This window comes from Monomorium pharaonis, chromosome 6, assembly GCF_013373865.1.
Source record: "Monomorium pharaonis isolate MP-MQ-018 chromosome 6, ASM1337386v2, whole genome shotgun sequence".
NCBI classification, from domain to species: domain Eukaryota; kingdom Metazoa; phylum Arthropoda; class Insecta; order Hymenoptera; family Formicidae; genus Monomorium; species Monomorium pharaonis.
In genome coordinates, this window is record NC_050472.1 from 21,652,086 (window position 1) to 21,674,599 (window position 22,514).

General features: G+C 37.1%; 1 protein-coding gene and 1 long non-coding RNA gene across 5 annotated transcripts in view; one reads left to right on the forward strand and one right to left on the reverse strand.

Annotated features, from left to right (window-relative positions):
- Window positions 1-22,143, forward strand: part of LOC105834237 (dipeptidase 1) — a 135,987-nt gene extending 113,844 nt beyond the window's left edge. Inside the window, exons 8-13 of one of the 3 annotated variants that reach the window (XM_036288046.1) lie at window positions 1,290-1,359; window positions 7,273-7,449; window positions 11,088-11,172; window positions 11,755-11,830; window positions 12,846-12,984; window positions 13,632-22,143. In XM_036288046.1, the coding sequence (XP_036143939.1) occupies window positions 1,290-1,359; window positions 7,273-7,449; window positions 11,088-11,172; window positions 11,755-11,830; window positions 12,846-12,984; window positions 13,632-13,721 (637 nt within the window). In that variant the 3' untranslated portion in view covers window positions 13,722-22,143. Of the gene's footprint in view, window positions 1-1,289; window positions 1,360-7,272; window positions 8,475-11,087; window positions 11,173-11,754; window positions 11,831-12,845; window positions 12,985-13,631 lie in introns of those variants that run through there. The other 2 variants (XR_004963594.1, XM_028190925.2) reach the window with 2 other exon arrangements.
- LOC118645961 overlaps window positions 1-22,514 on the reverse strand; it is a 200,964-nt gene that overhangs the window by 154,467 nt on the left and 23,983 nt on the right. The gene's annotated exons all lie outside the window — the stretch shown is intronic.

Genomic DNA, 22,514 nt, shown 5'->3' on the forward strand with positions numbered 1-22,514 from the left:
GATATTTCGTGTGTATTTAGCAGCAAATAAAAATAACAAAATATATATACATTCACAATCGAAACAGATCTTAATAATACTTTCTCTGGCGAATTTTTATATTTCTTAACAAAAATTAAATTTATGCAAATGTTTAGTTATATTTAGTAACTTATAAAGTTATCAAGTATAGAAAGTATTGAGATATTATAATGTTCTCTCAATTAATTGCAGATAGTATTTGTTTTAACAGACGTTTACTGTATAATTATAATAATTGTACAGATATTTATCAAGAAAATTTTCAAAAATTAAGATACACAGTAAAATTCAGAAAAAAAATTAAAGAAACATCAACTTTACATTCATAGCAAAAATCTGGCATTAAAATAATATTTTAGAATATAACTTGACATATCTATGTAATTTTTATTCACATTATTTATGATCTTGGGATAGTTTTTACAAATACTCCGAAACTTTTCTTGCCATCAATTAATTTATAGCCAGCAGGCAGCACAAGAATTAGTCGTAATAAATAGATAAATGGAAACACGCGTTACTTCCGAAAAGTTGCACAAAACTCGAATGAGCTTTGAATTGTTCCAACGAGCCTAAAGGTGTATGATAACGGAATGCGCAATACCGAAAACGGAGTTTGTGTATATTTGACCTATATCACTTAACTCGTTTCCTCTGCCTATTCAAGCACAAATCGAAAGGAGTCTGTTCTCAGTGCATACAAAAGTCATTATTAATCGGAATTAAGAATGTAAAAATCTATTCGGAATGATGTTTGGTGAGAATGTCGGTATAACTTGCGATAAAAAAAATTCTGATATCATATACGCACATGCAAAATTATATGTAAATATAATTACTGTCATAAAAAAATTAATGTTAAAGCGAGATCTTTATTTTTATCAGAGTTTTAAACATGCAGTCTCTATAAAATACATATTTAATAGTTTGTATAACATTACATTAAAAAATACGTATTTTTAAGACATAACATAGAGTACTTAAAATAATTAATTTTTTATTAATGATGCGTTTTAACGGCAATTTGCCATGTTAATCGGAAATTCCTGTTACTTGACATTAAAAATAGATCATGATACATACGTATATGCACAGTAAATACGAATTTAGAAGCTCTATAACCTGATACTTCAGAAAATATTATTCGCCCCCGAGCTCTCGTCCGAAAGCTCGAGGGGAGAGAAACCAACCGCGAGCACGCAGTGCGACCGTTGGATTTTCGCGGCGAGAGGCACAAACCAACGTTCTAACAGACATTTTCTTGGCAGGGCAGTCTGTTCTGTTGGCGAGACGAACAACACTCAGGACTCCACGCCGGGCCTCAGCGAATTTGGGAAAGTGAGTCAACATTTACATTGTATGCTCCACTGCGGATTTACCTTTTTCAGTGAACAGGGAAATATCGCGTTCGCAAAAAAATGCCCGCGTGTACATATACGCTTCCGAAAGAGTTTCCGTTTTATAGCCGTGGACGGAGCTGCGCGACATTCTGCAGAAAAATAATACTGCAGACTTCCGGCCAAGACGCGGCCCGACATTATTCCGTAAAACGACCGCGCGACAGTTTAGATTATAATTTCGCTACGAGCTCCGTACGTTATAACGCGAATACTGCATTAAACATTTTCAGCTTTTTTACGAAAGTAAGATATTCCTTAAATAAATAGTAATATCACTGTGGGACGCACCTCGTATCGTTAAATGAACGCATGAGTAACGTACGAAATAATTTAAAGTTATTTCTATAATATATTTAAATCGGAGTGTTTATTATTTAAATTTTGTAAAAGAATTTCCTGAGAATCTCTCGGATTTTCCAGGAGCTTTATTCAAGGTGAAATTAGAGAATTTTTTAAATGTAGCTTTAAAATAAATGTATATTTTATTATACCTTTTTTAATATTCTTTAATTATAATCATAAAAAAAACCCTATTTGAGGTTTGAATATTAAATTTATAGAATGGTATAAAAAATAATTTAAACTATATATATATATATGACGTATAATGATTTGAAGAGATGGAATTTAAAATTAAAAAAATAAGGTTTTCCAAAAATTTCTTTGACTCTCTCTACAAACAAAACCATAAAAATCCATAATTTTCAAAAATAGAAAATTAATTCCTTGAAAATTCCAGATTTTTTCGCCGGTTTTTTCTAGTGATAAACACTCTGTAAATTTATAAATGAACTTTTACCCAAATAAAAACAAGTAGCGTTTAAATTACCTATTAGAATAAAATATATAATAACATTGATAATACAAAATAATACTCCGCTAATTTCTACACTTCGCGCTTGGATGTTAAAAGTTCCCAATGGCTTACCCTCCCGGAATACCTAAACAAATGAGACGTCACAACGGCACATTACATCAGGGACGTTCCAAATTTTCGTAGCGGGATTTAGATCGTGGCCTCACGATCTCGATGGCACGAATTATTTTTCCACGACGTAACCGGGGAAATGATCGTCAATGAACGCGCGACTGATCGCGTCTGACCTATATTCCGTTTATCACTCCCGTCGCTCCGCCGCGTTCATAAAATTATATCCCGACCCACTTTTGCCCACGTAGAATTGGTCGAGGGATTTCAAGCGTTAACGCACGGGTTCGGTACGATTCCGACGAGGCAAATTTCTGCCATTTTAGCGTCGCGTGAATCCCGAAATTCATTAAAAAAACCGAAAGAAGCGAATTCTCGTCGAATCGATCGCAACGATTGAATTCTGGATAAAGTTCATAATCTTGCAGCAGATTTCGATTAAGAAAAGAAAAAGGGAAAGAAAAAATTTTGCGATGGTATAACAGACGAAGGAAAAGGTAAGAAGAAGGTAAACGGACGAAGGGAAGACGCGTGTGAAAACGCGTAAATCAAACAAATCACCTCCATTATCTAGCATCCCTTGCAACGGCTAAATCTCACATTAATAAATGACAGGTCTTGCAAAGAAAAATTCTATGCGCAACGCTAAATGCTCCGCAGTTTGTTATTGTCGTTCGTCCTCATGAAACGCTAAACAGATACTTTATCTGAAAATTTTCGGCAATTAGGCGCCTAAAGTGATCCGTCGCCTGCCGTCGTGACGTCTTTTCGAATATCCAGAGTTTTAAACATTTTCATTTATTATATACACTTTTCTTTGACATACATAGATGCTCTTCTTTCATAACATGTGGCACAACTTCGGAACACAAAAACAACACAAAAAGACGTGTGTGAAGTTAGCATCTCATAAAAATACTGCAGAATTACTTGCATCCAGCATAGTTCTACAGTTCTTGATAGATTCCAACAACAGTTCCGTTGAATTACCTATTTTAATTAAATTTTTATAAATGAGATGCTAACTTCCAAAATCACATAATAGCATCTCACCGTATTTCGAATATACGATCACAAAGAAGACTAAATCTATAGAGTTCTATCGTTTAAAGACGTCCTGTCAATAGTTCTGATGATTAAATTAATTTAAAAAAATTTTTTGTTACAAAACATACGTACATATGCGTATACGTCTGCGCACGTGGATTTGGTCTAACTGGCATTTCAGATAAACAAAATTAATTAATTTAAAAAATTTAGAAAGTATTTTTCAACAATTATCTTGATGGACAACTTGTATTTATAGATCTAGATATGAGATGCTGGTCGAATATCGACAGTTCTATTTATTTTAACGCAGTTCTCATATGGTTCCGGACGCGTACAATAATTTTCTAAAAAGTTCCGGTGATATAAATAATTAAAACATTTTTTAAACAATTATTTTGCCCGAAAAATTTGAATTTTGAGGGCTAGATGCAAGTAATTCTGCAGTATTTTTATGAGATGTTAAACTTTGAGATGCTAACTTCACACACGTCACAAAAAGTTCATACACTATAAAGTGATTTACTTATTTAAAAAAAACAGACAAATTAATTGGCAGCATTCTATAAAAGATCATATGAATTTGTCTGTTTTTTTTTAATAAGTAAATCACTTTATAATGTATAAACTTTGTAACTTTTTGTTTTTATGTTGTTTTTGTTTTTTTGTTTTTGCTAAACATATGCTTAGCAAAATCAAAATGGATATTATGAACAAATATAATTAAGCTAATGTTCACTTAACAAAATGACAAAATAATAAAGTTACAAATGTTTGGTAGTTTTTGCCTATTACAATATTAATAAAGTTATATTTCGATAATTAAGCTAATACAAACATATAATGTATAAGAACTTTTTGTGTCGTGAATTAATTTCTGAAGTTATACCCATATATTATGAAATATCCTGTACGCCTAATAACTCGTGTACTTCGAAGTACTGCATTATTGACTTACGTATAATTTATTATTTACAAGAAATCGAAGACAGAACACTTAATTAAAGAACATTGCCAATTCCGTGTTGTGTCATTTCAGCGCATATTTATTTGTAACGGGTTATTGAAAAAACGGTAAATACGACTGAGAACCACGTTTACAATAAATTACTCGGGAAAAAAGAATTTTCTGTACGCGCGATATCAACCATGTTCTATTTTGTTTGCTACGCAAACGAAAAGTCGCGTTGCCTGGCATGTCCCGATTGTCGCAGCACACCGCTGGCTATATTGAAACACCGACGGTACAAAAGTGTTATTGCTGGTAGCCTGGCACAGGGCGAACATTTCGCCACGAAATTCCGATAATCTACAAGTCCCGAAAGTAATATTGCCCCTCCCTCTCCGTCCGTGATACCAAAATATTTTTATCGTGGGGAGTAATCTACTTCGTAAGCGACGTAAGCGTTAGTTCGGTTTTCCGTTCGAGGGAGTGAAAGAGACGCTCTTCGCTCTTTCACGTTACGTGAGAGTTTCCAAAGTATTACAAACGAAAGGGAGAAACAGAGGCTTGCGCTTTACGGGCAGGCAATTTGAAACGTTGACAATTAAGGAGAATCATAAACAAGTAACTCATTACCCCGAAATCTAAATCCATCGGAACCACGCACTTGTACATCCGGCAAAACATATGTATGCTTCAGCCGAAACGAATTTCGCGTGTCGCTTCAAATGGAAACGTCGCGACGTCACGGCTCGTTCGGAAAGACAAACGAAATTATCTGAAAATTCGTCGTGCACTGTTCAGCCCTCCATAACTTCGTGCCGCTGTAAATACCGGTCACGCATTTCCGACGACGGACGGCGCGCCGTTCTCCCGCGAGGAAAATTTGACTGCCTCGTGTGCGAACGAATGCGCAATTCGACAAACATTTTTGCCCTTTACTCTCGCGTTCCCTTGGCCTGTTATTTCCATCGAACAATCCATATTTTTGTTGTCCACCAAGTGAGCGCGCGAGGGTAGACGCGCCTTGAAATCGCCGTTAAATCGCGACGCGGTGATATATCACGGAATTATGGCGATAGCTTGCGGTGTTGTATTTGTCACGGTGGCAACGTGGGCTTGATTTTATTGCGGCTTTCGGATGTGACGATTAGTTTCGCCTATAGTCCCGTCGCGCGCTCGATATTCAGCAACAGGCATCGGATTACATCGCGAAAATTCGCCGTTTCGTTCACCGCGAAACACAGACAACTCTGTGAAATCGTCCCCTCCCCCCTCCTCCCTCCCTCTCTTCCCCGCTCTTTTGATTTCCGCAAAGGATTTGGAACGCATAATGTCGGATGTGATGTCGAATTAATTACGCGCTGCTATTAAGTTAAAAATTATTGCGGTTAAATACAAAGCTTAATCGTAAGCTCGCAAACAAACATTAATTACGAGTTGGAAATTAGACTTTACATATGCTAGCTGTACGCTGCGAGTCCGTTTAAAAAATATCTGCTAATTTCTATTAATACTGTAACTTTACGCGACAAAACTTCCCAACTGTTTCACCGTCCGTTCCACCTGTCCGTGACTTTATTTGTGCAGGTTCCCGCTTCGTATTTTACATCCGAGCATTTTTCGCTTGTTTTTCGCTCAGTTATTAATACTTGCTAATAAGAAATCGTTTTCTGTTTGCGTAATTGTTCGCCTCGCGTATGAAACGTCGCGTATCAGAGAGCAAAAACAATGCGCGTCGTTTTCTACCATCGATGCACGAGACTCACTCGCGTGAAATCGCGTGAGCCGAGAAAAGCGAGCTCTCACCCTTAATGCCGGAAAAACGAGACCATTGTGATTCGTTCCCTCCATCCACCTTCCTCCGTTTCCTTTTCGGTTCGCAGCGACAGGACTGTACTTACCAAAATTTGCCAGCGACGTTTATCGAAAATATGCAGAAACATCGAAATAAGAATCGTGAATTTTAAAAATTAACGATTGAAGAAAAAAGGGAACGAAAATGGATAGCACAACGAAGAGAAGCAATCAGCTCTTTTAACTCTGTCTGCTAATTATTTTTAGCAATCCCGTACTTTAAAGGTTAATTAAATGATCCGTTAATTTAAAAAAGCGATATAGGTCGAGCTAAACCCGGAAAATTGAACGAAATCGAACGCGTCAATTTATAACCCCCCGTTGAAACTCGCGGGAACAGCGTTTCTCTTTCAAAATTAAAAGTTACTCCATTTTCAAAATAAGGAAAAATGATTAACATTTATGGCAGCGGAGAACCGCAAATATAGCCAGACGCGAGCCTGCGCTGCGAGACCAATCGCCAACAACGTCGATTCTTTTTCCTCCCCGCTATCATATGATGGAATGGGCGGTTGCTTGCGTTCTCGGCTAACGTTCGCTGGCCGAAAACGACGGCGTTTCCTCCGTTTCCCGTAATATTTTTCTCTCACCCTTTCCGATCGATCCTTTCCACGTGTTTTTGCGCCATAATAGACGCGCATCTCGTCCCACAGACCCATCGTCTCGTTCGACATTTCGATCACCTCGGAGTTAGAAACATTCACGGTACTTTGATTATATTCCCACGCTATGCTCTCATTACTGAGCATTTTCTTCTTGTAAAGAAAAAATTTATTCTCACTTAGCCTACTTCAATATATTCCCATAGATAGAATTTTAAAAAAATAAAATTCATGAGTTTTATCCGGCTCAGGTACTTTAATGGCTAAATTCTCCAATTCTCTTTGTTGTGCAACGTTGCCCTTACCTATTTTATCTGTTTTCGTTCACGATATTTTTACCTCGATTTGCAATTAATTTTTTGTAGATAAGTCACTGTATTGGCGTAGTCCTAATTCAGTTATCGATTTTATATATAATAGTTATGTGAGCTTATATAGATTAATATAGTCTCAACGCATTTCATTATTTTGCAGGCAGTCGTCAGAGAATTGAACAGGCTGGGCATGTTGGTCGATCTCTCGCATGTTTCGACCAGAACGATGAGGGCGGCCCTGCAGACGACGAGGGCGCCGGTGATCTTCTCGCACAGCGCCGCCAGGGCACTGTGCAATTCCACCAGAAACGTGCCGGACGATGTACTCAGAAATCTGGTGAGTTCTCTGTGCGCCGCATAAACGCGGATCTACCCGAACGGGTGCAATCGGATTGCGTTTTCAAAAAAAAAAAAAAAAAAAAAAGGGAAGGAAGGAAAAATGGTAAACGGATCAGTTCGATTACCACGTTGCTGCTACTGCTGCTGCGGCTGCTCCTGATATTCCGCACTTTTCGCGGAAACAGGTAGCGAGCGAAACGGAACACGCTGTCGCGAGGAAAAAAAAAAGCGATACGTCGATTGCAATATGTACAGAAGGATTTATTTATTTATTTATTCAGGTCTCTCGGTACCGCGCGCGTGTCGGACAGTTAGAAAATACCGTAGGGAGAGAGAGAAAGAGGGGGAGGGAGAGAGTATGAGCGGCCGCGTACAGAAAACGAATGAGATATTCCTCTGGTGCCGCGCTTACAAGAGACGGATAGAGAAAATCAAAGCGGGGGCACTCGCGAAAATGTAAACTGGCGCGCATGAAAGTTGCTGGCTGCCGCGCGGCTGCTGCAGCCTTTGTTCGGCCATACCGAGATTATTTGATTTCGGGTCGGCGTACATACACACCGCGGAAACACCCAACCAGGTCGCTCCCGAGGCTCGGTTTTCATGCGGTTTAGTATTGGTGAGCGACAACTGCCCGACGGAATTGCGATACGTGTAATATTTGAGGAGCAGCGGGCAATAAAATATCCGCGGCTACGCTGTAAATGTGAACGTGATATCGATTATTCTACACGCGGCAATGCAAAACAGCCACGTCAAAAATTTATTTGCATATATTCTAATTAATTACAACTTCCATGCGGGGCTATAATTATAAAGGCACGCGATATTGAAATTACATTGCGATGAAAAGCATACGCGAAGATATAATAAAATAATATGATAATAATAAAAAGTAGGATGGATTTCGAGCGCGGGAGGAAATAAAGCATTACGAAAATAAATAGCTGCCGACAACCACTTTTTTTTTATATGTATCGCGTTCGCTCGGGTAACATGCGTGTAAAAAGAAATTTAAAAAAAAAATGATGCGAAACGAAGGTGTGCGCGCAGTGCTGGGTGATTAAACGCAAGTTTTATCGACAGATCTGATATCTGGAAGTGAGATGCGTAACGTCGAAATTAAATTCGCGGCGGTACGAAGCGAAGGGAGGCCGGGCCGAGGGCAAATACTGCAAATCGAACGCGTTACGAGCGAGTAGTTTACAATCCGCAAAGTTGTAAAACGCGTGCAGCTCGGGCTGGAAGGCGGGCAAGAACGTCGGGATCTCTGTATTATCAAACACAAAGTAACATCGTGCGCGCGAATTGTTCGAGTTTGCGTAACGAAATAATCGCAAACTATTCGTAATCGGCGAAGGAGCGAAAGAGGCTCGTGGTAGAGATATGTCAAAACGGTTTCGTAGGACGGAAAACCATGCGAGTGTGTGTTAGAAGTTCGAGGCTTAATCCACGTTATTATCGATAATTCTGCTCGCACTCACCACCACCGGCAATTGGCGTTAATCCAATTGGCGCTAATCTCGTCCTGTGAACCGCAGCAACCGAAATTTTTCCTCGGCCATTAAATTCGCGAGAGGCATAAACGCGGTACGATAATTGACGTTTCATTAATCGCGTAACAGTTGGCCGAGTAAGGACTTAAACGCGACGCTTCATTAAAATTTCATCCCATTCTCTGTGCCGCGTGCCCGTCGATTTAACGATTGACGAACTGGCGATGAGCTCAAGGAGCTCTAAGTTAACGAAATTAAATTCAACTTATTGCCGATTAACTCCGGTAACTTCGAGCTTTATCGTAAGGGATATGCAATGCAAATTTTATGCTTCATTTTACGCTCTGTAGCGTTATTTATACAGATCGTCGGATATCCATATAAAGTAATTTTAAATGCAAAATAACGCAACATTTTCTAATATGGTTATGTAAAAAAATATAACGATGTGTATTTAAAAACTTTTGCTGTCCAAACATTTTTTTATAATTGATAAATGAGTAAAAATATAAGTAGCGAAAGTAACTGACGATATATTCTAAAAAATATTCTATAAATGCAAAGTGGATTCTTCTTATTGTTAGTTACAAAACTCTGAGCAAAAACATTTTCTTTTGGTTAACTTTTATTTATTTTAAATACCTTAATACTACCTAATATTTTTTATATTAAAACCAGATATTAAAAAATCCAATGTAAAACATTAATGTGTCCGTATTAAGGTATTAGAACAGATTAGAGTAGAGTTTCCCAAACTTATGTGGATCACGATTCATTTTTTAAAACGACAAACATCTGCGACCCATCTAGCTTTAGGGATTATGAAAAAGCGGATGGTAGGAAAGAAGTAAATTGATTATTTATTTATACCATTTTAATCCTCTTACTTTTCAATTTTTTATTGAATATAATTTTATAAACCTATCTCTCTTAAAATATGTGATATGAAGGTTTGAAGCATGCGTTTATTTTCTGTTTCTATTAATATTTCCGACGTCACGTCAAAGCAAATTATTTTTTACAAAAAATTTAGTAATTGTTTAGGAGTTTAGTTTAAAATTTGATTTCGATTCCCATTGAAAAATTATTTGCGAACCATACTTTGGAAATCCTTGGATTAGAGCGCGAACTTAGTAAAAATAAAAAACTGCTTCGTTAATTATTTTTCGTTCACTATTTTTTTTTAAATACATCTTCAACTTGTAAGATGGGCCCATAGATTAATTTTAAATCTCGGTTTAATTTATTATTAATCTTTTTTTAATTTTTGGAACTAGAGTAAGACAACAAGTAAGTTAAACCGAGATTAAAGTTAATCTACGTAGATAGAAACGGGCCATAGTAATATATTAATTGTTAATCATTCTTAACAAAAACAAGACGGTTGCTGATTAATTAACCGACATTTTCCTCGATTTCTTGAAGTCAACCTAACATCTCCGTATCCACGAACTTCATTCTCTTCTCTCTTCATGGGCGATCAATATTTCCTTAATTATACCGCAGAAGGAGAGGATGAGTAACAGCGATCTAAGCCGGATGGCTTGTCCGGTAACGTGTTATTAACCGCGTCGTCCTGCTGCCCTAATTAACATTGCCCATGCAGTTTAAACGAGGATAGGTATCAAATAGACAATTGCGTGTTGTTTGAAAGTTTTCCTGATAGCTTTCACGTTCGATTAATTAAAAAAACAATTTGAGTTAATGAGGACATTAGAGTTATCCGAATTATTTTATCCTGATTATATATTAATTAATCTTTTAATAATATCTATTATAATTGTAATATAATTATTAATTTTCTAAAGCAGAATAATAGATTTTTAAGCAATTATATCGTTATTGTAAATCTTTTGTTATGTTTTACAACTGCATTTACTTGAATAAATTAAATTAATTAAATTAAATTGCAATTAATATAATATTTTATTCAATTTTATATCGCGAATTATGGGTCATAGAATTTTTAAAGAGTCATTAAGTTGTGAACAACTGATCATTCTCTCACAAATAAATTTTAATAGTAAGATAATGTAATTATGGCCTTATACTGCAAATAACGATGTATTTTTTTGTCATGCGTTTAAAGATCGAAAGAAATACGATCGCACAGCGTGTATGACATTAATGCATCTGTTCACAGGCTAAGAATGGCGGAGTGGCGATGGTCCCTTTTTATACCTACTTCATAACATGCAACAGCACCGCCACTATAAAAGACGTTATTGGTATGTGCAACGCTATTCGCAAAACTGTGCTAAGCTAAACCCCAGGAGTAAATTACACAATATCGATATTGCATGTGTGTATATGTGTATGTGTATGTGTATGCGTGTGTACGAGATAGAGCCGTAATTATTATACACGTTGTATTTTATATCATTTTAACAAGTTTTCCATTGCAAATTAAATTTTCGGAGTCACACTCTTAAAAAGACGCAAATTAGAACAAAATAAATAAACGTATCTAATATTTCTTGAACGGAGAACAAACGTGTATCTCAATATTGCAAAAATGCTGCAATCCATCTTGCTCAGCCACTTTTTAAACGGGATACACGTATGTTTGCACCTACTTTAACACTCGCAAATATTTCAGAAGGTTCGTAGCCCTGACAATAACAAAACGTTTTGTTTTAGCCCATGCATGCATGACGATCTCGTAAAACACGTTATCTCGCGTTATTCCCAAATCACATTTTATTCCCACAGGCAAACGCGCATGCATTTATATTAAAATATTTTGTATTAAAATATTTTGTGACGCATTGCCACCAGGACACTATGATAAAGGCCCTGTATTGTTTCAGCACACATCAATCATATTCGGAAGGTGGCGGGAATCGATCACGTTGGGATAGGAGCGGGTTTCGACGGGATAAATTTGTAATTATTCTTTCACTATGTCTATTTTCGCGCGCGCGAGGCAGAGACACTCAGAGACAAACGCGTTCACGGCATATTTGCCGTAAAAATAATTTTAGTTCAATAACGCTTATTATGATTAATCTCGTCGAAGGATACGAGCTGCAATAAATCTGGCACGTGACGTAAATACGTAGTTAAATTTACAGAAAGTTTGTCCACTTTTATAACGCACGGAATAATTATTGCTTTGGTTGTTTTGAGAAACACGCTCGTGAGCCCCGGGAGGTTAATTTTACGATGGCGGGGGGGGGGGGGAGGACGCAAGAAACAATACCCAAGAAACTGCTTTTGTTCTACAAGTCATGAAACTTTCACAAAGTGCCTATCACGGTTCTTGTAACGCATAATAAAATATATCTCGTCGCTAGCGTTAATTTCCCAGTCTTTTTTTGTAGCGAAATTAATTCTTTCCAGACTTTATTTGTTAAACATTCAAAATGTGCCTCCTTCCTTTACATTGGAACAACATATTTACAATTTATATTCATGTTACCGAACATCGTAAAATCATTGAGATGTAATTCAAACAGGAACAGCAAGTAAAATTTGATAGCTTTATGATTGCGCTTTATACATCTGATTTAACTTGTGCTTGCGCAAAGCTGTTTTCCATCTTTAAATTCAATACTTATTTGTAATAATAGTCGGACCATTCAGAACTAATATAAAATCACAAAGGTTTACGTATCTGCAGTAATGCGTGGGATACACACGTCAATTGCGAATGCAGAAGGTATTGAAGACCAGTATAGACGCTAAATATAACCAACTTTGTTAAAAATATAACTCACATCGTTTTCCAAACAAACGACTGAATCGCCATTCAATTTATTGTATTTGAGGTTTATTTAAAAAATGGAGAAGAAATGACAATAACTCAACGAATTTATCGTCGTTCTCTGAGTGCTACCTCCTCGAGTTAGGTAAAGTTAAAAAAATCGTTTGTCTCTCATGAGATTTGTCTCTCTTGCAGCACTCCCACGGGTTTAGAAGATGTCTCGAGGTATCCGCAACTATTGGCCACCTTGCTGGAGGATCCCACATGGACGGAGGAAGACATCAAGAAACTAGCCGGCCTCAACTTGCTGAGGGTATTCGCGAAAGTCGAGCAGGTACGGCGATGTCGGTTTTTAATCAGCTGCGCGCGTCGTTTCGGTTTCTTTTACGACCGTTATTTACGATGACTGTGAAAAGCGTTTCGGTTGTTAGTTCAAAAAACAAAACCCGTAATCCTACGCGACGGCGAGCTGTACGTAGTTTCAGATATTACTACGATTAATCGTGCGCGTGTAGAATTTATCAGCGCTATTGGACAGTTGTTATAAATTAAGTTTTAACACTTTTTGTTACACACGCGCGGATCTAATTGAATGCGTTATAACATGGGACTGTTGTACATATTTTCGCGAGTTTATCGTCGGAGTATTTTCACGCTCGGAACAAAGATAATTCTATGCGACGTAAATAAAATAAAAAAAAATAAAAACAGCAGATACTGGCTTTTTTCGGCAAATCGAATAGTTAAAATAGAAAATAAAAGAAATTAATAGAAAGTGCAAAATTACAACAGCTAAATATCGCATAATTTTCATTTAAAAAACATTCCATACATGTTACAATTCAACTTTTTCTTCATAGTCTCAATAATTTTTTTTTTAGGAAAAAATTCTTATAAAAATAATATCAGCATAGATCGGTTTCGTTCTCCATTTCTTATCTCGCTACTGCAGATCGCAATTACTCTCTTTTCCGGTAATAGGTTCGTGACGAGTGGCACCGAGCGGCGGTGTTACCCGTGGAGAAGATCAGCCCGCCGGACAACTCGGCCTGCGTCTATGGCGCGTCCTGATCCTCTTTGAGGACAATTGTGCCGGGATTTCTCGACTTTGCGCGGCCGCCGAAGATCCTGGGGATGCCGCATTATTATTACTGGGGCCTGTAAGGATATAACGTGCCCCGAATCGCCAAAGGAATCTGCACTCCGTAAGAGGGCTCCGCGGAATATCCACCAACGGAAATGACCGACCAATCTACACCGAAAGAACTGCCGACTTCTACTTCAGGGACTTCCGTCGCGCCTTAACGAGAGAGACGAAGATTCAGCGCGGGAATGCGACCGGTCCTTCAAAATTAATGGCGTCGAGGATCCTTCGGAGACGCCTTTGGAACGGCGAGTCAGTCCTGCGAATCGCCGTTCGGAAAAAAAAGATCTCAAACGTTAGCCTTAGTAAATTGCGATCGCATTTGAGAAACAATTATCCGCCTCCTACAAGCACCACTTGTTTTTGTGATATTGGACACGAATTAGTAACCTCATAATGTTAAAGAAAGATTAATGACTGTTTCTAACTCGGTGTACTTCTTCCGCGCGCTTGCAAATTATTCGGCATAATTTTGTGATCATTTGTCAGGCGTCCAGACTTTGAACTTGGCTTAATAATCCGGACACTTATTCATTATTTCGCAATCTGCATCACTAACATTACGTTAGAACATATATTTTACTTACGCCATGCAATACATTTAATCTTATGTTAATTTTTCTCGTGTCAATTTTTCAAATACACAATAATAACTAAAAACCTATATATAGGAAACACGAAAGTTTACAAGTACAGTTTTATAATTTCGTTTTATAAACTCGAGTTTTTAATTCAAGATAAATTTGCAAAAAAAAATATTTGTTACGTACTCAGCTTACATAAATTATTTTGCTAATCGCAAAGGCGATCGGAAGGATTCTCGAAAAACATGTTATCGGAAGAAATAAAAGGTCTTATTCTCAACTGTACATTTAATACCAAGTATGGTCGGCTGATTCTCATATCATGTTTCCAACACGTGCAACAAGATCTTCGTGTATTAAATTAATAGAACAGAATCAGGCGGCCATATTTAGCATTAAATGTGCAAGAATTGACGGGCAAACTGCAAGTGACAATTATACGTGATTAATCCTATAAGATTTCTTGCATTTAAAGCCGTTTAAAGCGTTAAGAACCCAAGTAGTTCGAATGGAGCACACAATTATCGTCTCAGGCGTTATATGTATATCGTTCTTTATACTGCGACCAGAGAACGATCGTAAATCACTGTCATACACCAAACTAAAGAGATAAATCGTACTTTTATCATTTTTAGATGAATTAACGATACTATACTATATTAAAAATATCCTGCGCGTCCTAAGAAATATTTGAATTCAATCTTACATTATACGAAAATCGTAAAAATTAATAGATCTTTACACCGACCCCCTTCCCCCTCTGGACATTTATTTTTTTTTCACACAGGCTTATATGTCCTTTTTTTAAATACAATCAAATTACCAGAAAAATCTTTTCTCAAAAACTTGCATCTTTTATTTTTTATTTTTGTATTATTGTCCTAGTTGTAAAAATCTTTCGAAATTTTCCAACAAATAGATTTTATGAGTTTTTTAAGCATTTTGCTATTAAGTTTCTCATGACAGAGGGGAAGCACAGTTAAATAAAAAATTTCTCACCCTTTTTTAATTTGCAATATTAAATAATAATATACATAGATATGGGATAGACGAAAATTTTTCATAACGTTTACTTAAGATTAAATGTAGATTAAGATTTCGTTACTTGTTTGTACTTTTCAAAGATAATATATGAAAGATTACTCATATCCAATCGCTTATAATTGAGAGATTATTAATATTTCGATAGTTTTTAAGATGACTCCAAATTCGTCAATGAATTCGCCATCAATGGTGTTTGTCAGTGTAATTTTAAAACGCCCTATACATGAATATCGAATCAGACAAGTGCGCTTATGATATGCGAATATACCGAAATCTCTAGCGGCAGAAGATTGAGAGTGCGAGAGAGATATTAAATTTCTAACGATTAATTAAATCTTCGAAGCTCCCATGCGTCAATGAAAAGAAGAATGGAAAGAACAAACTGGTCGTTTTGTAGAGAGTTCTATTACAATAGACAACAACGCAACGAAGCGAAATTTCCAGTTAATCTCGCAAATTCCATTTTGATCTTTCAAAAATTGAAAGAACTCGCTACTTTCTGTAAGATACAAACTTAACACTTGTCCAGACACGCGCTGTAATAAAGGCACAACGCTTCTCAACTGAATCGCATCGCCAGAGAATATACCGTCTATTCTCGAAATCTGTTTAGACACGCCGCTTGATCACGCTTACGAGTGTGTATGTAAAATACGACTCGTTGCCGATATTAATTCACTGCCAAGCTACACTTGTAACGAACACCTTGACTCACATCAGTAACATTTTCAGTTTCGAAAACGTAAGCAGAGGCGTTACGATGACGACTTGACGATTCAATTAATAATTCAACAGAATTCTTTATGATGATTTGCGACCGATACACTTCGACATATCCGCATAGACAAGCTTTTCGAAGTGTGATGGATCGGTTATTACGCTACCTCGCACAATTTCGTTCGAAACCTATCGCTGTACTTGCACGAACCGTCGTCCTGAATCGTCCTACAGCCACAAGTGCTTTGAGAACAAAAACGTCGATTTAACAAATCACTTGCAGCGCGTAACGCGACCTATACTCTTCGGAAGCTATCGCTAATACACGACAAGCCGTTCGTTTTGAAAATGGCGTGTAACAGTTTCTAGAAGTAGAACTTGATAAATCAGAATTTAGGATTCGTCAGACTCGGACTTAACGCCACTTTCAAAACAACCGTACGACCAAGAACTCCTGGATGCGTCGCGGATAGTTTTTCGTGACTTCTCTCAGGGCTGTGATATTTTCCGCGGGCCTCGTGAAACATTTCGTGCTTCCATCTAAAAAAAAAAAATTAATAAAACAAAAATCGAGGCGCGTCGCAGAAGGGGAAAAAATGTATCGACGAAGAGAGTCGCATTTATATACGATTATTACGAGTCGAAGACGTAGGTACGTTACGCTCAACAATCCGTTAAAACGATAGTCGGTTTAGCTAACACGACAGGATGCCCGTTGACAGAAAAAAATGTAGGTACTTCGTAAGACATATTTCAGAGACGTATCTCCGAAGCCTCGGGAGGGCTCGAAAGGTTCACCAGGAAACTTTTGGTATTATAAATATAATTTTTAATTTCGTACCTTGTTACAAATCACACATAGTCTTGTAAACGCTTTTATAGTTATTCAGAAAGTTTATAATAAGGTATAAACCTACAGCTCAATCGACCGTCATACCGCTTCAATCGAACCGCGGGGCGAACCGCGAGGCGAGAAGAATTACGCATTTCGTCGATGCGCCGAGATTTTCCGATCACGACTTTAATATCGCGATTAAGTAGTAGCGGTATTGAAAGGATAGATCCGTAAAGCGAGGAAGATAAGAAGCATAACGTAGTCTAGCGTGGACTGTACATCTAATACGGGAGATTTTTCGATACGTACTAAACACTTTTAACGCGAAAATACGCGCGCGTACACACACACACACACACACACACACACACACACACACACACACACACACACACACATATATACATTTTTGTGAGAACAATCGATGCCTTCGACAACTCGCGGCGCTGCACCACGAGGATTTTCGTCCGCACAAAGTTCGTCTAAGAAACTCTTGACAAGGAACACGCTTTTACAACGCAAGGAAAAAAAAAGTTTAATGAACATGAGTTTAATAAACTTAGTCGTTAATTAAAAATGTATTGTTGGCTGTACGTACCCCGCGGCACAACATTCGAATACCTTGATTCAGCAAGAAAGGCGAAGACCTTTTTTTCCCTCGAAATACATAAACCTAACAACATGCATTTATCTCCCAGGAGATCTAGGAAATACGAATGAAAATTGTCGAAATACCAAAAAAAAAAAAAAGAAATTTATGATTAATTGATTATTAGACCATATTAGAGAGTGAGACGCAGCTCCCTTTTACATAAACTTTAGCAGCAATAACGCAAGTAATCGCCAGATAGTCTACTGTTAAGTAGCATAAACGACCAATAGGAGGATACGTATTATTTCTAATTCGTACTGAGTAAGTCTAACGAGTACGTAATTACGGCACTTTGCTCAATACCACCGATTAGGACGTCAGAAAGACACAAACACATACACACACACACGTACACACACCGTTCTTTCCATAGCGTTTTTCCATAATGTAAACCTTCGTAACTTAACTGCGTTTAGACGAACAAATGCGCGCGGCCGGTCACGGTTACTCTTTATAAATAATTTATGGATATCTTTCCTCCGCGCTGACAAATATTGTGAATCGATTCGAGAGTTGAGAGAAAAACATAAATAATTATTTTGCGTAAACATCTTAAATAAGCGACATACGACGAGAGAGATGTACCCTCCCTCCCCCCCCCCCAAAAAAAATACCGGAATAATTTCGAGCGTTTCGAGAAGGACGCGAAAAAAACTGTATCCCAGCAACGTCAATTATTTATGTAGAGTATGTAGACGATATGAAATTTTTATCAATACGCCCGTGCCTCGTATTGTTTGGACAATCTATAATTCTCGAGTTTAGTTTACCTCGAAGTAACGTTTACAACGCTTACGTTCACAATCACGATACTTCTCTTATAGAAATTGGCCAATTACTTATTTGAAGCATTAAAAACACTGTTAACAGTAAGTAATTGATACTAAATTGGCCAATTATTAAAAGAGTTGCGATATGAAGAGATCCAAAAAGAAAAAAAAATACGCCTATGAACGTAAATGGTTCTTTTCTCGAACAGCTCGACCATTATTCTCCCGATAGATGAAAACGTGTTCATTTTTTATAATAATATCTAAATAGGGCGATCAATTACCCATGCGAAATAGAATTCATTTTTTCTAAGATGACATAACTGAAGGAAAAATAGAAGAAAAAAGCAAAAAGAAGATAACAGCAAGAAAAGGAAAAGAGACATCTTAGTTATATAAACCTTAACATATATACCATAAACAACACACAACTGCCTAGAATCTGAGATTAATATTATATATATACATGATACTTATATATATTGCATTATATACAATTAATTAAAAAAAAAAAAACATGTCGAAGCGCACAACAACGAGCGAGTTTGGCAGAACAAGAGTCGTGCGTATAAATAGAAAATAAATCCAACCGTGACCGAAGTGTACGTACAAGGTATCCTACCAAAACCATCGAAACATATTTCAATAGCAGATGTTAGATGTGATTGAATTACGAATAAAGATACAATTATCGACGGGCAAAGCTTCAAGATGAAACACAGACGGGGAATAAAAACATTTGAAATTCAGATTCCGGTTTTACTTTAATAACGCTTGGATTGCCGCAACCCTTGTGGAAGTTTTAAAAAAGAAAAACAATCGCGACACGATGGTCTTCCGTAAGAAATTCCCCGTAAAGAAGTGTCGAGCCCGCGTGATTGTAGCAGGCCCGTCATCGGAATACGTATAGTTTCAAGATGCACCGTGTGCAGGAGATGCGAAAGAGCCGCGAGGCAGTTCGCAACTGTACTCGAGAGACCATAACGCGGCATGTTTCTGACCGTAGCTACGATTTTTCACTTCGTCTGGCGAGAGAATAATGCACTCCCGACCACTTACCGCGAAACAAGTTTTGCGGTCGAACGTCGATACATCGAGCAATGCGAGCGCGAAGACAAACGTCGACTGGTCTCCAGCCGGGCAGCCGATTCCCGCCCGTTATCTCGGGAAGAAGTTGCCATAGTTTTGAAAAGTTAAACGCGTCCCGCGGGGATTCCCGCACTGCGCTTCTCGCCGCGTCAATAATTCAAGCGCAAGAAAAATCAGTCGTTGCCACGACGACGCTCTAGCTCGTCAAACGCACTTTCCTTCTTTCTCCACGAAGATTCGCTGACCGTAAAAGCTTCTTTCGCTAACCAAGCTCTTCCCGACCCTGGCGCATTACTGGAATAAAATAGTAATTTCAATTCGCGAGAGATCTTTTATTGGCTCTTGACGTCAAGAACCTTGAGGCGAAGTAACGGCAATCGTCATCGACGTGAACGAGTCGAAACGATGTCGAGCAGTCGCGCAAGTTTTGGTCCAGAAAGGGACACCTGTAAATTTCCGCGACAAACTTTGACGGAGATACGACGTGAAACTTTCGCCCGCTCGCATTTTCGATTTATCGCTTTGTCGAACGCTCGAGATAAATCCTAGAAAAAGAGGTGACGATCGCGAGTTGGAGCACTTTAGAAACACCGTTCTGAAGGGCGTCGTCATTTAACGAGAACTTGGGAATGAGAAGCGGAATGGGAGACGTTTTAAAGAGAAATCTCATTATCAACAAATACAAGTACAATCAGCAGGATGCCTCGAGCTGTTCGATGATTATGTACAGCGTGTAAAAGTTTTTAGAAAAATTTAACTACGTGGCGGGATGAGAGAGGGAGAGAAAGAGAGAGAGAGAAAGAATGAGAGTGAAAGAGAGAAAATGAAAGCGAGAAGAGATTTGCGAGATCCATGCGATGAAAATACATTGTAATGATTAATGCATGGCCAGATATTGAAAACGCTATAAAAATGGAGACGATAGAGAAAGTTTTAATAAATTAATTCTTAATATATATGAAAAGGGGCAAGAGACACTATTGATACCTACTACCTAAGAAACATAGTATATATATACGATAATATGCACACATTTACACAATCAGAGCGAAAGATAGTTAGAGAGAAAGAGAGAAAGAGAGAAGAGAGAGAGAGAGAGAGAAAGAGAGAGAGAGAAAGAGAATAATATAATAAAAACATAAACACATGTACATGGCTACATCCTATGAACATAATTATAAATATATACCGATATGTGCGTAATTACATTAATATCTATGAAAATTAGGCATCGATGTACTTGCGGACGTAAAACGTGCATGAGATTAACTCACTTGCTATTAACTTATATGAGAACAGATAAATATATATACTATATTCATAGGACATTCCAGAATGTTAGCGCTATTTTCACAAAGTGTTTAATGTTCAGCTCATCTTTTCATAACAATTCTGTAATCTTAATATTACTTTATAGCATTGTATCGTTTATAATTCAAAAGCTTAATTAAACTCAAAATTAATTTTGATGTTTTTATCTAAAAATGACAAAATTCAAATCAAAGAATTCTTAAAGAAAAAAAAATTGGCGATAAAATTCTGGAATATCCTACATGTATAACGAGAGAAGGAGAGCGAGAAAAAGAAAGAGAGAAGAGAGGAAAAAGTATGAATATATGTAAAGAATGTATGTATGAAGAAGATGCAAAGAGAGAGAATAGGAATTAATTAATTGAGGATTTTTTAAAGAAGGTCGGGCCGCGTTTTTCGAGTGCACGCTCATTGGCTTCGACGGACTTAGGAAAATATTTACAAAATGATACATTCACTTGAGAGAGGTTTTAGTTAGAGAGTGAGAAAAGTAATTAATTAGATCGTGTATAAACTAATTTTAGTAGTTTTGGTTGGTTTGATGTTAGAATTGACCCGAGAAAACGTCGAGTAGTCGATCGTCGCAGGAGCGCGTGAACTGCGGCAATAAAATCGAATCGTATCACTAATGAGGTCGTGTCCGCGTATAATTAAGGTCAGACTCTTATCGCGACGGCAGTTTGCAAAACGATTCTCCCTTAAACTTACACACCGGCTTGTCGAAGCATATAACGTAACTTTCCCCTCGCGATTAAGCGGCTTTACATTAATTAGACGCGCTTGTGCTCTGCTATGAAAACTCAATTTCACGATACTATACTATATAAGCCATTGTAGCAATGAATCCGCAACATTTCTACTCAATTTCTTATTATTAATAAATAATTGTTGAATTTTTAGCATATACGTGTATAAGTAAAAAAAATTGTTAATGAGTAAAAAAAAGTAAGCATTTAAAGAAATATATTTAATAAAAAACTAACTCCCAACAGTGAAGTTTGCAAGTATCATGGATTGAGCGTCATTTTACGGCGTACAGGCCAAGCTATTGAAATGATTAAATAATCTTGCAAACTTCGACTGATGAATGCGGGAAGTGATAATCCGCGACCTCGACGAGGAAGAGAGATTCGATTTTACGTGTCGATTATTAAAAATTGTTAATTCGCGCGACGAAGCGAGTTTCGCGAAGAGCGAACGAAGACGATCGACGATTTTATCTACGTTAATCTAGAAGACATTGCTGGAACAATGATTTGTACGCCTTCTATGAAGGACCCTAGAGTACATTATGTTACCTAATACTCGTAAGCACACATTATCTAATAAATATTATTTACAAAATTATCCAAACTACCTATACAATATTTATTTTATGAATTCCCGAATGCGTTACAAAGTTTCGTAATTAAATTATTCCATGCGTACAAAAAAATAAATAAATGATTGCTTACAATATGCAAATATGTATTAACAGCATTAAATTTAATATTCATTTAAAGAGGCTAGAGGTTATTCTCGTTTTAATTAGAAAAGTATTTATAGAAATTATTTTGTTTTTCTTTTTCTAACGTTTTATACTTTAAGAATATAATAAAAATGTATTATTTTAATTTAAAAGAAATGAAGTTTAAAACATCTTGCAACGAATTAGTTTAATTCCTTCGATTTATTATGATTACATAAATTATTGATTTATTTAAAAAGTTAATTACAAA